At 44.8% G+C, this 14719-nt stretch overlaps 1 protein-coding gene across 1 annotated transcript in view; it reads right to left on the bottom strand.

The window, feature by feature from the left end:
• agpat5 (1-acylglycerol-3-phosphate O-acyltransferase 5 (lysophosphatidic acid acyltransferase, epsilon)) overlaps positions 1–6488 on the bottom strand; it is a 155273-nt gene extending 148785 nt beyond the window's left edge. Inside the window, exon 1 of the mRNA XM_073056762.1 lies at positions 6103–6488. Coding sequence (XP_072912863.1) covers positions 6103–6321 — 219 coding nt within the window. The 5' untranslated portion in view covers positions 6322–6488. The remainder of the gene's footprint in view (positions 1–6102) is intronic.
• Between the last annotated feature and the right edge of the window lie 8231 nt (positions 6489–14719).

The raw sequence follows: 14719 nt of genomic DNA, 5'->3' as shown, positions 1-14719 counted from the left end.
AAGAGATTTCATTGAAATCTTTTGAATATTGAAATAGATAGAGGGACATGAAGAGGATGTTTCCTATAGTGACAATAGCCTCAGAATAGATGGAGTCCTTTTAGAAGAGAGAAGGCATTTCCTTAGCCAGAGTGGTGAATCTGTAGAAAGCACTGCCACAGACGGCTGTGGAAATTGGGTATACTTAAAGTGGAGATTAATAGGCTCTTGATCGGTAAAGACATCAAGGTTAGGGAAAGACAGAATAGATTTCATAAGGATAAATCAGCCATGATGGAATGACAAGGCAAACATGATGGGCCAAACTGCCTGATTCTGCTCCCATATCTTATAGTATTATTTAATACTTAGAGTATTTTGTGTCAGTTTTTGCTGTGGAGACACTAGCAGTATGCCAGATATTCAAGAATGTCAGAGGGTATAAGTGAGTGCAGTTGTTATTACTAAGGAGAAGGTGCTTGGGAAGCTAAGTCACCTAGACCACACTCCAGGGTTCTGAAAGAGGTGACTGAAGAGATTGTGGGGATTAGTAATGATCTTTCAAGAATCACCAGATTCTGGAATCATATTCGAGGACTGGATAATTGCACAGCACTCAAACCTTTAAGAAAGCAGAAAAAAAGAAATTATATGCCAGTTTGCCTGCCTTCAGCGGTTGACATGTTTGAATCTATTACTATGAATGAGATTTCTGGGTACTTGGAGGTGTATGATAAAGTAGGCCTAAGTCAGTATGGTTTCCTTCAGGGGAAAGCTTGACTGACAAACTTGTTGGAACTCTTAGAGGGAATAAATGGCAGACAGACAAAGCAGAGTCAGTGGCTGTCGTTAACTTGGATTTTCAGAAGGCCCCTGACAATGTGCCGCACAAGAGGCTATTTAACAAGATAAGAGACTACAGTATTACAGGAAAGATACAAGCATGGATAGATTAGCTGATTGGCAGGAGGCAAAGTCCGAATAAGGAGGCTTATTATAGTTGGCTGCTGGTGACAAATGGTGACCACAGAGGTGTGGGGACTGCTTCTTTTCACTTTGTATGTCAATGATTTGAATAACAGAATGGATGGCACTATGGCCAAGTGTGCAGACAACAAAAAGTTAGGTGGAGGGGCAGGTGGTGTTTATGAAGCAGAGAGTCTGTAGAACGACTTGGACAGATTCAAGAATGGGCAAAGAAGTGCATGGTCATGCACACTGATAGGAGGAATAAAGATATTGACTAAAGGGGAGAGAACCAAATGTGTAAAGGGACTTGGAAGTCCTTGTGCAGGATTCCATCAAGGGCAATTTGCAAGCAGAGTCAGTGGTCAGGAAGGCAAATGTTTAAAGTGCACTTGGAATACTGTGAGCAGTTTTGGGCCTCATCTCAGAAAATCTCTGGTGGGATATGAGAGGGTGCAGAGGAGATTCACGAGAATCATTTTGGGAATGAAAGGGTTAACAAACAAAAAGAGTTTGATGACTCTGCTTGTGTTTGCTGGATTTCAGAAGAATGAGGGGGGGATCTCTTTGAAACCTATCAAATACTGAAAGGCCTAAGAGTGGTTGTGGAGAGCTGTATCACTGTCTGGTATGGTGGGGCTACTGCACAGGACCGAAAAAAAACCGCAGAGGGTCATAAGTTTAGTCAGCTCCATCTTGGGTACTAGCCTACAACATACCCAGGACATCTTCAAGGAGCGGTGTCTCAGAAAGGCAGCGTCCATTATTAAGGACCCACAGCATCCAGGGCATGCTTTTTTCTCATTGTCACCATCACGTAGGAGGTACAGAAGCCTGAAGACACGCACTCAGCGATTCAAGAAGAGCTTCATCCCCTCTACCATCCAATTCCTAAGTGGACATTGAACCCGTGAAAACTACCTCACTTTTTAAAATATATATTATTTCTGTTCTTACACAAATTTTAATCTATTTAATATGCATATAATGTAATTGATTTACTTATTTATCTTCTATATTATTTATTGCATTGAACTGCTGCCGCTAAGTTAATGAATTTCACGAGATATGCTGGTGATTATAAACCCAATTCTGATCTCCTATTTATGAATCACATGCTCATTTTTTTCCACAAAAAACAGGGAAAATAGTAAAGCAAGAAAGACTAAATATCCAAAACCATAATGTCAGTTGCTCAAAAGTATTCATCCCCCTTTGCTCAGTACTTAGTTGAGCAACTTGCAATTATTACAGCTAGTAGTCTTTCTGGCAAAATCTCTGTTAGCTCTGTACAATGTGATGGAGCAAGATTTTCCCATTTCTCATTGCAAAATTGCTTAAGCTATGCCAGGCTAGTTGGGGAGCAGCGGTGAGCAGCAGCCTTGAGATCTTGCCAGAGATGTTCCATCAGGTTAAGGTCAGGATTCTTACTGGGTCACTGAAGGATATCAATTTTCTTCAGTTAAAGCACTCCTTGGTCGCTCTGAGAAGTGTGCTTTGGATTGTCGTCCTGCTGAAAGACAAAGTTTCTCACCAGTTTAAACTTTCTGGCAGAGGTTAGCAGGATTCTATCCAGGACCTTTCCATATTTACCAGCATTCAGCTTCCCATCAAACCAGACTTCCAGTCCCTGCTGCTGAAAACCATCAGGGATTAAGTGGTATTTTACAGTAGAGGTGGTGTTACCTGGCTGATGCACAGTACAGGTATTAGATTTACGCCACACATAACACTTGAAGCAAAAAAGTTCCACTTCAGTCTCATCCAACCACAAGACCTTCTTCCACATCTTTCCAAGATCTTTTAAGTGATGTTTTGCAGTTTTATGGGTAAGGATATGCTTAATTTTTTGAGCCAGGGCTTCTTCCTTGCCACTCTTTCATAAATTTTGTGCAAGATTATGAAGCCATGAATTTCATCTCCAGTTGCAGCCACAGAATTCTCCAGCTCAGAGTGACGACTGTTGGCCTCACAGTAACCTCTCTTACAATTGCCATTCTTCTCCGGTAACTAAGCTTAGAGAGGCAATCTGACTTATAGTGTGGTTGTGGTTTCTTATTGTTTCCACTTCTTTTTTAAAAAAATGTTCAGTGCTTTTGAAATGGTCTTGTACCCTTCCCCAGATTTCTGCTTCTCTGTTATTTTCCTGATTTGTCTTCAGTTTTGCTTGGTCTGATAAAAATCTACCATACTGTTGGACCTTACGGGGGGAGGGGGTATTTATTCAGGTGACCTCAACACATTGGGTGAGCTGGTAAGGTAAGATACTGTGTTGTACGTACTGGAGGAAAGTTTGCTAAGGAAATACAAATGGTATTTTTCAGAGTAATTTTCAGCCTCACAATTTTGGTTTTTAAATTTTTAGTAAGTTGTTGACAGGTTTTGGAAATTTTATGTTTATTTGACATGATGCACAATGTTTTGTAGATTAGCTCAAAAAAACCCTACTTGAATACATTCTAAATTTAGAAAATAAATGTGGGACCGGAAAACAAACAAACACACACACTTAATTTGTACATTTTAAGATTATTTTCATGTTTATATTTTGTTTTTTTATGCTTTTTTTAAACACTGCATCATGTCCAGAGCAATCATTTCATTCTTTTATACTTGAATACTGAAGCATGGGTAAAAAAAAATCTTGAATCTTGACATAGGAGTAGGTTTAGGCCATTCAGTCCATTGAATCAGTTCTGCCATTCTAATGTGGCTGATTTATGCTTCAACCCCAATTCTCCTTTCTCCCCACAAACTTTGACACCCTTGCTAATTAAGCACCCACCAACTTCTGCTTGAAATAAACAAGCTAGAGGAGCAGAATTAGGCCATTTGGCCCAGAGTCCGCTCTGCCATTTCATTATGGCTGATCCAATTTTCCTCTCAGCCCTAATCTCCTGCCTTCTACCTGTATCCCTTCATCCCCGACCAATCAAGAATCTATCAACTGCTGCCTTAAATATACATAAAGACAGCCTCCACAGCTGCTTGTGACAATGAATTCCAAAGATTCACCACTCTCTGGCTAAAGGAAATTCCTCATTTCCATTTTAAAAGAACGTCCCTCTATTCTGGGGCTGTGTCCTCTGGTCTTAGATTCTCCCACCATAGGAAACATCTGCTCCACAACCACTCTATCAAGGCCTTTCACCATTCAATATAGGTTTCTACAAGGTCACCCCTCATTCTTCTGAATTCCAGTGAAATTAGGCCCAGAGCCATCAAATTCTCTTCATATGACACACCATTCAATCCTGGAATATTTTTTTGTGAACCTCCTTTGGACCCTCTCCAGTTTCAGCACATCCAGTCTAAGATAATGGGCCCAAAACTGCTCACAATACACCAAGTGAGACTTTATAAAAAGTCTCAAGATTGCATCCTTGCTTTTATATTATAGTCATCTTGAAATGAATGCTAACATTGCATTGCCTTCCCCACCAGTCTCAACCTGTAAATTAACCTTTAGGGAATCAAGAACAAGGATTCCCAAGTCCCTTTGCGTCTCAGTTTTTTTTGTATATTCTCTTCATTTAGAAAATAGTCAACCCTTTCATTTCTTCACCCGAAGTGTGTGACCATACACTTCCCAACACTGTATTCCATCTGCCATTTCTTTGCCCATTCTCCTAATCTGTCCTTCTGTAGCCTCTCTACTTCCTTAAAACTACCTTCCCATCCAGCTATCTTCCTATCTCTGCAAACTTTGCAAGAAAGCCATCAATTCCATCACTCAAATCATTAACATACAACATAAAAAGAATCAGTCCCAACACAGATTCTTATGGACCACCACCAGTCACCTGCAGCCAATCAGAAAAGGCTCCCTTTATTCCCACTTTTTGCTTGCTGTCAATCTGCCACTGTTTTATACATGCTATAATCTTTCCCAAACTACCCAATAACTTAGCCTCCACATTCATCTGTGGCATTAAATTCCACAGATTCTCCATCCTCGGGCTGAATAAATCTCCTTTCATCTCAGTTCTAAAGGGATGGTCGTTTATTCTGAGGCTGTGTCCTCTGGTTCTAGACTTGCTCATTATTTGAAATATCTTCTGCACATTCACTTTATCTAAATCTTTCAATATTCAGTAGATTTCAATTAGATCACTCGTCAAAACTCTGGCCCAGAGCCACCAAATGCTCCTTATACGCGAGTCATGTGCACATGATAAAAGACTAAACTTATCTGTCACAACAATGTAATGTAACTACAGAATATGTGAGAATGGAATGTGGAATAAGAATACAAAGTGAAATCACAACTGGCCTAAGGCGAAGAACTCAGTCCTGGCTGCCTTTGGCTCAGGATTTGCTGAAGGTGACTCCAGACACAGCAACTCCACCTTCAATAAGGGAACATTCTGGTGCATGTTTACTTGACTACTTTCATCAACAATTAAATATAACATGTACATGACGAAACCTGGTATTCAAACAAGTATGGCTCGGGATGGGAATGAGAGGGACGAGAGGGGGGTAGATGGCAGAGGAGGGGAGGGCATGAATGGGGAATAAGGAGGGATGCAGGAGGAGAAAGAGGGGGGTGAGGTGGTGAAAAGGGAGGGGAAGGGAAGGGAAGGGAAGGGAGGGAGAGGGGGAGGGGGAGGGGGAGGGGAGGGGAGAGGGGGAGGGGAGGGGAGAGGGGGAGGGGAGAGGGGGAGGGGAGGGGAGAGGGGGAGGGGAGAGGGGGAGGGGAGGGGAGAGGGGGAGGGGAGGGGAGAGGGGGAGGGGAGGGGAGAGGGGGAGGGGAGGGGAGAGGGGGAGGGGAGGGGAGAGGGGAAGGGGAGAGGGGAAGGGAGAGGGGAAGGGAGAGGGGAGAGGGGGAGGGGAGGGGAGGGGGGAGAGGGGAAGGGGAGGGGAGGGGGGAGAGGGGAAGGGGAGGGGAGGGGGGAGAGGGGAAGGGGAGGGGAGGGGGGAGAGGGGAAGGGGAGGGGAGGGGGGAGAGGGGAAGGGGAGGGGGAGAGGGGAAGGGGAGGGGAGGGGGGAGAGGGGAAGGGGAGGGGAGGGGGGAGAGGGGAAGGGGAGGGGAGGGGGGAGAGGGGAAGGGGAGGGGAGGGGGGAGAGGGGAAGGGGAGGGGAGGGGGGAGAGGGGAAGGGGAAGGGAAGGGGAGAGGGATGGAGGGGAAGAGGAGAGGGAGGGGGTGCACTCACCTCCACCCCAGTGTAGTTCTCGAAAAAGAAGAGCACGACGCTCTGGTAGACAGTGTAGAGCCGGTCGTCCACCGGGTGGTAGAAGCGTGCGGGCAGTAGCAGTGACAGGAGGCGCCAGGCGGCCCAGCTGAGCAGGTAGGCGGGCGCAGTGCCCAACATCACGGCGGCGGGCAACCAGTAGCGCAGCGAGTGCGTGTGTACCACTAGCGACAGCAGCATGGCGGCGGCACAACAGGAAGTGGAATGTGAAAGAATTGACAACCTGCTCCGTTTCACCGCCGCCGCAAACCCGCCATCTCTAGCGCCGTGCTACCACCCTCCAGCATCGTCGCCGTTGATTGGCCGAGCGCCGCGGCCTCCCCATGGCAACCCGGAGATGGGAGGGGCGGGGTCTCAGTACTGTCTGTTCCCGGGACTCGGTCGGTTCCTGTACAACATCTTGTTGCGTGCGCTGATTCTGACTGACCAGTGCAACATCTGTCTGTGGTGCCCTGTAATTCAGAGTAACTGGCTGAGAATATCTGTCTGAGGTGTGTGGACACTATTCAGGCAGTGTGGCAGTTGTATGGCTTACGGTCACTGGCCTGTGTAGCAATTGTCTGGTTCAGGGTCACTGGTTTATGGCATACTGACACTGGTCAGATCTCTGTGGCACGTGGCCAGTGCAATATCTGTCTATAGACCATAAGACCTAGGAGCAGAATTAGGCCATTTGGCCCAAAGAGACTGCTCCACCATTCAATCATGGCTGATCCTTTTTATTACCCCCCTTCCGCCCGCTCCTCCCCACCCCGCCGCCCCTGGCCTTCTCCCCGTAACCTTTGATGCCATGTACAATCAAGAACCTAACAACCTCTGCCTTAAATACACCCATTGACCTGGCCTCCACTGCTGCCTATGGTAATAAATTTTACAAATTCACCACTCACTAGCTAAAGAAATTCTCCGCATCTCTGTTTTAAATGGAGGCTTTCCCCTCTTGTCCTAGACTCCACCACCATGGAAAACATCCTTTCCACATCTACTCTGTCTCGGCCTTTCAACATTCAAAAGGTTTAAATTTGATTACCCCCCCCCCCCCCAATCCTTCTAAATGCCAGCCAGCACAGACCCAGAGCTATCAAACATTCCTCATATGATAACCATTTCACTCCCAGAATCACCCTTGTGAACTTCCTCTGAACTCTCTCCAATGCCACCACATCTTTTAGATGAGAAGCCCAAAACTGTTAACAATACAGTGAGAAATAATCAGTTTGGATGGCCACTCAACTGCCTACTGTCCAGATCTGCCAGTGCAACATCTGTCTGTCATACAAAGTCAATGACCTGCAAGTGCAACTTCTTCCAGCCATATACTAGCTGACTAGCAGTGCTCCAATGAGCCAGAGTCAGCGTAACATCTGTTTTCACTGTTGCCAAATGGCCACACTGCATTTTCAGTGAAATTGAAGAGTCTTTTAGCCGAGACAATCTACATCCTGATTGCACCTTTGTGCAATCAGTACTTAGCACAAAGTTTTAAATCAGTTTGTTGTCAAGTTACTTATATATCACCATTCATAACCCTGAGATTCATGTTCTTGTGGGCATTCATAGTAGATACAAGATGAACACACAAGATGAACACACAAGATGAACAAACAAGATGAACAAACAAGATGAACAAACAACTAACATGCAAAAAACAACAAACTACAATTCCGAGAGAGGTTCGTGGCAATGTCAGATGCTCGTCAACTCTGGCAGGGTTTGCAGGCCATTACTTCCTACAAGCTGAACATCATGAATGACAGTGATGCTTCTCTTCCAGATTAGCTCAATGCCTTTTATGCTCGCTTTGAAAGGGAGAATAAAACTACAGCTTTGTGGATCAGCAGCATTCAGTGTCTCTGTAATCTCTGTCTTGGAGGCTGACATCAGGCTGTCCTTCAGAAGGGTGAACCCTCACAAGGCAATAGGCCCTGATCATATACCTGGTAGGATTCTGAAAACTTGTGCCAACCATCTGGCAGGGATATTCAAAGAAATTTTCAATCTCTTGTTGCTATAGTCAGAAATTCCCACTTGCTTCAAAAGGGCAACAATTATACCAGTGCTCAAAAAGACTATCAGGCAGTAGCACTCATGTCTAGGGCATGAAATGCTTTGAGAGTTTGGTCATGGCTAGAATCAACTCCTGCCTAAGCAAGAACCTGGACCCTCTGCAATTTGCCTGTCACCACAATAGGTCTCTATGGCAGATGCAATCTCAATGGCTCTCCACGTGGCCTTGGATCACTTGGACACTGTCAGGATACTGTTTATCGTCGATAGCTCAGCATTCAACATTCCACAGTCCTGATTGAAAAGCTCCTGAACCTAGGCCTGTGTATCTCCCTCCAAACCAGAAGACCATAACATCTCCATCTCGCTGACTATCAACACTGGCGCACCTCAGGGATGTGTGCTTAGCCAACTGCTATACTTTCTCTATACCCATGATTGAGTGGCTAAGTAGAGCTCAAATGCCATCTATAAATTTGCTGATGATAAAACCGTTGTTAGCAGAATCTTAGGTGGTGATGAGGGAGTGTACAGGAACGAGATGTATCAGCTAGTTGAATGGTGTTGTAGCAACAACCTTCTACTCAATGTTAGTAAGACCGAAGAGCTGATGGTGGACTCCAGAAAGGGGAGACTGAGGAAACACAAACTAATTTTCACAGAGGGATCAGAAATAGAAAGAGTGAACAATTTCAAGGTTCAAGTTCCTGTGTGTTAATATCTCTGAGGACCTAACCAGGTTGCAACATATTGGTGCAGCTATAAAGAAGGCAAGACAGCCACTATATTTCATTAAGAATTTGATGAGGTTATGTTTGTCACCTAAAACACTCGAAGACTTCTACAGATGTTCCACGGATAGCATTCTGACTGGCTGCATCACTGTCTGGTATTGGGGGGAGGGGCTACTGCACAGGACCAAAGGAAGTTGCAGAAAGTTGTAAAATCAGTCAGCTCCATCGTAGATTCTACCCTCCACAGTATCCAAGACATCTTCAAGGAGTGGTGCCTCAAGAAGGTGGTGTACATCATTAAGGACATGCCCTCATTGTTACCAACAGCAAGGATGTACAGAAGCCTGAAAGTACACACTCAGCAACTCAGACACAGCTTCTTCCCCTCTGCCATCTGATTTCTAAATGGACATTGGATCAATGATCACTACTCGCTTCTTTTTTTAATGTATTTCTGTTCTTGCATTACTTATATATGGTATTTAATATACAAATATATACTTACTCTTATTTCTTCTGTATTTATTATGTGTTGAATTGTACTGCTATCACAAAAGTTAACAAATTTCAAAACATATGTCAGTGATATTAAACCTGAACCTGATTCTCATTAAATATCAATAACACCTTGGAATGGCAGGAAATACGGTGGACAATTTACTCTCACTTCACCAATAAAATTAATCACTGCATCCACCCATTGTAGAATTTTTGTCTACCTTTCCCACACAATGGGCGGCACAGTAGCGTAGTGGTTAGCTTATCACTTTACAGTGATTAGGGTTCAATTCCCATCGCTGTAGGTAAGGAATTTGAACACGAGTGTTTCTCTGGGTGTTCCAGCTTCCTCCCACACTCCAAAGGCATACAGGTACAAGTTAGCAGTACTGTACAATGTTATGTTGCCACTGGAAGCATGGTGACACTTGTGGGCTGCACCAAGTACATCCTCGGACAGTGTTGATTATTGATGCAAAAAACACATTTCACTGTATGTCTCAATGTTTCAATGTGCATATGACAAATAAAGCTGATCTTTAGTTCTGAAACACTTTGAGTTTATTGCAATGGGCACACACACAGGGCATAAAATGTCATGAAAATTGTCTTTTTCCTGGGCCCAATATATTGATACAAAGAAGGTACATCTGCAGCAATATTTTATTAGGAGTTTGAGAAGAGATGGTATGTCAGAAAGACTTGCAAATTTCTACAGATGTACTTGGAGAGCATTCTAATTTGTTGCATCACTGCCTGGTATGGGGTACCCAATGAAACAATTTCATTACTTCAACAAGTTAGGAACCATGAAGAACTTGAGGGTCAAAATGTCAAAAGCATTGTTTCAAGGCAAATGTCAAAAGCATTGTTTCAAGGCAATCTATTATGTGCACTAGTTACACAGATGTTGTTCATTTAAGTTCAAGGTCAAGTTTATTGTCATTTGACTGCACATTCAACCAAATTAAACAACATTCCTCCAGACCATTGTGCAACCACATGACAAATATCACATAAAGCACATAAAATCAAATATTATACTATAAGTAAGCTAACAAAATAAAATTCAAAATGCACCTGGTAAAGTGCATCACAGGTTAACAGTAATCAGTGCTGCAAACAGCCCACTGTCCTGGTGAATAAACCTCAGAGATGACAGGGTACTCATTAGTCTCACAGTGTGAGGGAGGAAGGTGTTACTCAGTCTGGCAGTCAAATTCTTGATGCTTCTGTACGTAATGGGTCAAAGAGATGTAATGTTCATGCTAAATGTCACAAATAGAGGAGAAGGAAACCCCAATGGTCCCCTCAGTGGTTATTACTGTTCTATGTAGGGCCTTGCAGCTTCTGTACCACACAATGATGCAGTCAGACATGACACTCTCAGTGGTGCTCCTGTAGAATTGTTAGAATGGGGGTGGGGAGCCTTGCATGCCTTAAAATCCTCAAAAAGAGTAGACGCTGCTGTGCCTTCTGAAATAGTGAGGAGGTTTTGTGGGTCCAGGAACTTTGTATTCTTCATTCTCTCCATGCTATGGAAAGTAAACAAACCTGTGTCTTTCTGAAGTCCACAATCATCTCTCTTCTCTTGTCCACACTGAGACTCAGGTTGTTGTTTTGCACCATTTGACAAGCCTCTCTCCTTCCTCTCTGTATGCCGACTCAGCAGTGTTGCTGATGAGGCCGACCACTGTAGCATCATCAGTGTTGCTGATGAGGCCGACCACTGTAGCGTCATCAGTGTTGCTGATGAGGCCGACCACTGTAGCGTCATCAGTGTTGCTGATGAGGCCGACCACTGTAGCGTCATCAGTGTTGCTGATGAGGCCGACCACTGTAGCGTCATCAGTGTTGCTGATGAGGCCGACCACTGTAGCGTCATCAGTGTTGCTGATGAGGCCGACCACTGTAGCGTCATCAGTGTTGCTGATGAGGCCGACCACTGTAGCGTCATCAGTGTTGCTGATGAGGCCGACCACTGTAGCGTCATCAGTGTTGCTGATGAGGCCGACCACTGTAGCGTCATCAGTGTTGCTGATGAGGCCGACCACTGTAGCGTCATCAGTGTTGCTGATGAGGCCGACCACTGTAGCGTCATCAGTGTTGCTGATGAGGCCGACCACTGTAGCGTCATCAGTGTTGCTGATGAGGCCGACCACTGTAGCGTCATCAGTGTTGCTGATGAGGCCGACCACTGTAGCATCATCAGTGTTGCTGATGAGGCCGACCACTGTAGCATCATCAGTGTTGCTGATGAGGCCGACCACTGTAGCATCATCAGCGAATTCAATGATGCGGTTTGGACTGGATGCGGCAGTGCAGTTGTAAGTCAGCAGTGGGCTGAGCACACAGCCCTGGAGGGGCAACGGTGCTCAGTGTGACTGAGCTTGAGATGGCGCTGCCAACTCAGACTGACTGGGTTCTTTCCGTTAAGGAGTCAAGAGGGGTTCTGAGTGCCAAAGAGGACAGTTTATCACCATGATCATTTTACATCAATCAAAAGAACATGGCAGCATACACTGGAATAATTCCTCCATCGATAAATATTTGGAACTAATACACATCTTTATAGTGCTGTAATAGTTTTGGTAATGTTCTAATTTGTTCTGTATTTTATGAGAGTACATAATTTGATACTCAGTTAGCCAATAGTTTCTCTTTTTTCTACCTTTTTAACTATTTCCATGATAGTACAACTAATTTTGTGGCAGCAGTACAGTACATTAAAAAACTTATAAATTACTACAAGAAATATGATCCAGTTATTTGGGCCAAAATATACTGATCCTGATGAATCCCAATTAACCAGATCCCCTGTATATATTTCTTATTGTAATTTATAAATTTTTGAAATTACGTATTGCAATGTACTGCTGCTGCAAAACAACAAATTTTACAACATATGCCAGTCATAAAAAACCTGATTCTGATTCTGCAGCAACAGCATAGTTCATGGCAAACATGAAGACCAGGGTGGGTCACAACCTACTCACCAAGTCCCCGCTTTTGTTTTGTCACTGGGTTTCAGACCACTTCCCAGTTAAAGCATAAACTTACACCCAGGGGTTGTCCACTGGGAGTGAGGTGAGATTAGCTGCCCTTCAACTCTGAGCAGCTTTTGGCAGAGTAAGGGTCAAGGAACTCGGCCTTTTCTCCCTGGAGCGACAGAGGATGAGAAGTGACCTGATAGAGGTGTATAAGATGATGAGAGGCATTGATCGTGTGGATAGTCAGAGGCTTTTTCCCAGGGCTGAGATGGCTAGCACAAGAGGGCACAGGTTTAAGGTGCTTGGAAGTAGGTAAAGAGATGTCAGGGGTAAGTTTTTTACGCAGAGAGTGGTGAGTGCGTGGAATGGGCTGCTGGCGACGGTGGTGGAGGCGGATACCATAGGGTCTTTTAAGAGACACCTGGACAGGTATATGGAGCTCAGAGAAATAGAGGGCTATGGACACTCTGGGTAATTTCTGTGGTAAGGACATGTTCAGCACAGCTCTATGGGCCGAAGGGCCTGTATTGTGCAGTAGGTTTTCTATGTTTCTATGAACCCAGGTGAATCTGCAGTGAATGGACAACACAGGATTTCCCATGAGAAACAGCAATGAATGCATAGATACTTGGATGATGGATATATGGGAGGAGACGGTATGGTGCGGCGGGCGTCAAGGCTGAGTTGGGGCCTGGTGCCTCCACTCAGAGCCCTCCCAGGGTTTGCTAGGTGGAAGACGAGTTAGACTGCATTCACAAATAAGAGAAAATCTGCAGATGCTGAAGATCCAAGCAACACACACAAAGTGCTGGAGGAACTCAGCAGGTCAGGCAGCGTCTAGGGCAAACAGTCAACGTTGCTGAACACCGACACTCCGTCCACCAGAAAAAGTGGGATCTCCCAGTGGCCACCCATTTTAATTCTACATCCCATTCCCATTCCAACATGTCAGTTCATGACCTCCTCTACTGCCACAAGAGGCCACACTCAGGTTGGAGGAACAATGCCTTATATTCCTTCTGAGTAGCCTCTAACCTGACAGCATGAACATTGATTTCTTGAACTTCCGGTAATGGTTCTTCCCCCCTTTCCCTCACCATTCCTTATTCCCATTTTCCTCTCTCATCTTATCTCTTTACCTGCCTATCAACTCCCACTGGTGCTCCTCCCCCTTCCCTTCCTTCCATGAGCTTCTGTCCTCTCCGATCAGATTCCCCTTTCTCCAGCCCTTTATCTCTTTCACCAATTGACTTCCCAGCTCTTTATAACCTTCCCCCCTCCCAGTTTCATCTATCAGCTACTACTGTATATTTCTTCCTCCGCTTTCCCCCCTCCTACTTTATCTGACTTCTCATCTTATCTCTCCATTCCTGATGAAGGACCTCGGCCCAAAATGTCGACTGGTTACTCTTTTCCATAGATGCTACCTGGCCTGCTGAGCTCCTCCAGTATTTTCTGTGTGCTGCTTAGATTGCATTCACCTGTGGCTGCACTAGCACATGGTGAGGACTGCTGTGTGCTTGTTTCTGCAGAATGTGGCTCAAGGACAATATCCCATGCACTATCAGTCTACAGATCATGACACTCAGGACTTCTTGCAATTCTATATTTTACTGCTATCGTAATTATACGTATTACATGTGCCTTGTGCTGTGCGTGACTGTTGGTATTGTGTTTACTACCTTGGCCTCAGAGGAACACTGTTTCATTTGGTTGTATTCATGTGTATGGTTAAATGACAATTAAACTTGAACTTGAGGGGGATTTGGAGGGCTATGGTCCAGGTGCAGGAAGATAGGTCTGGGTGGAAGACTGGGCATGGACTGAACAGCCTGCTCCGTACTGTAGTGCTCAATGACTCGATGACAAATGCAAAGCGTTACACCAGCTGGAGCCATGCCTTGAATGGAGAAAGATGGCTGTGTGTGTTGGAGGACAATGATTTCACCCAGGACATTGTAAGACCAAAAGACATAGCAGCACAATTAGGCCATTCAGCCCATCAATTCTGCACTGCCATTCCATCATGACTGATTGATTATCCCTCTCAAACCCATTCTCTTACCTTCTCCCCAAAACCTTTGACACCCCCACTCATCAGGAACCCATCAACCTTCACTTTAATTATACCCGATGACTTGGCCTCAACAGCCATCTGTGACAATGAATTCAGCAAATGAGGTAGCCCAGCTACGGGACCCAGACAACATCTCAATACGGGTTGTCAGTTACAAGCAACATCTCTGCATAAACGTCCAAGGCAGTGACAGTCCCACCATTTTAAGTGTTAATGGATGACGAGCATTTGATGGTCCTCTGCTTGTTGTGTAGTGTTGTGTTGAAACTGTG

The sequence above is a fragment of the Hemitrygon akajei genome, chromosome 9 (genome assembly GCF_048418815.1).
Source record: "Hemitrygon akajei chromosome 9, sHemAka1.3, whole genome shotgun sequence".
Lineage (NCBI taxonomy): Eukaryota > Metazoa > Chordata > Chondrichthyes > Myliobatiformes > Dasyatidae > Hemitrygon > Hemitrygon akajei.
The sequence above is the reverse complement of the archived record's forward strand: the minus strand, read 5'-3'. Positions and strand labels throughout refer to the sequence as shown.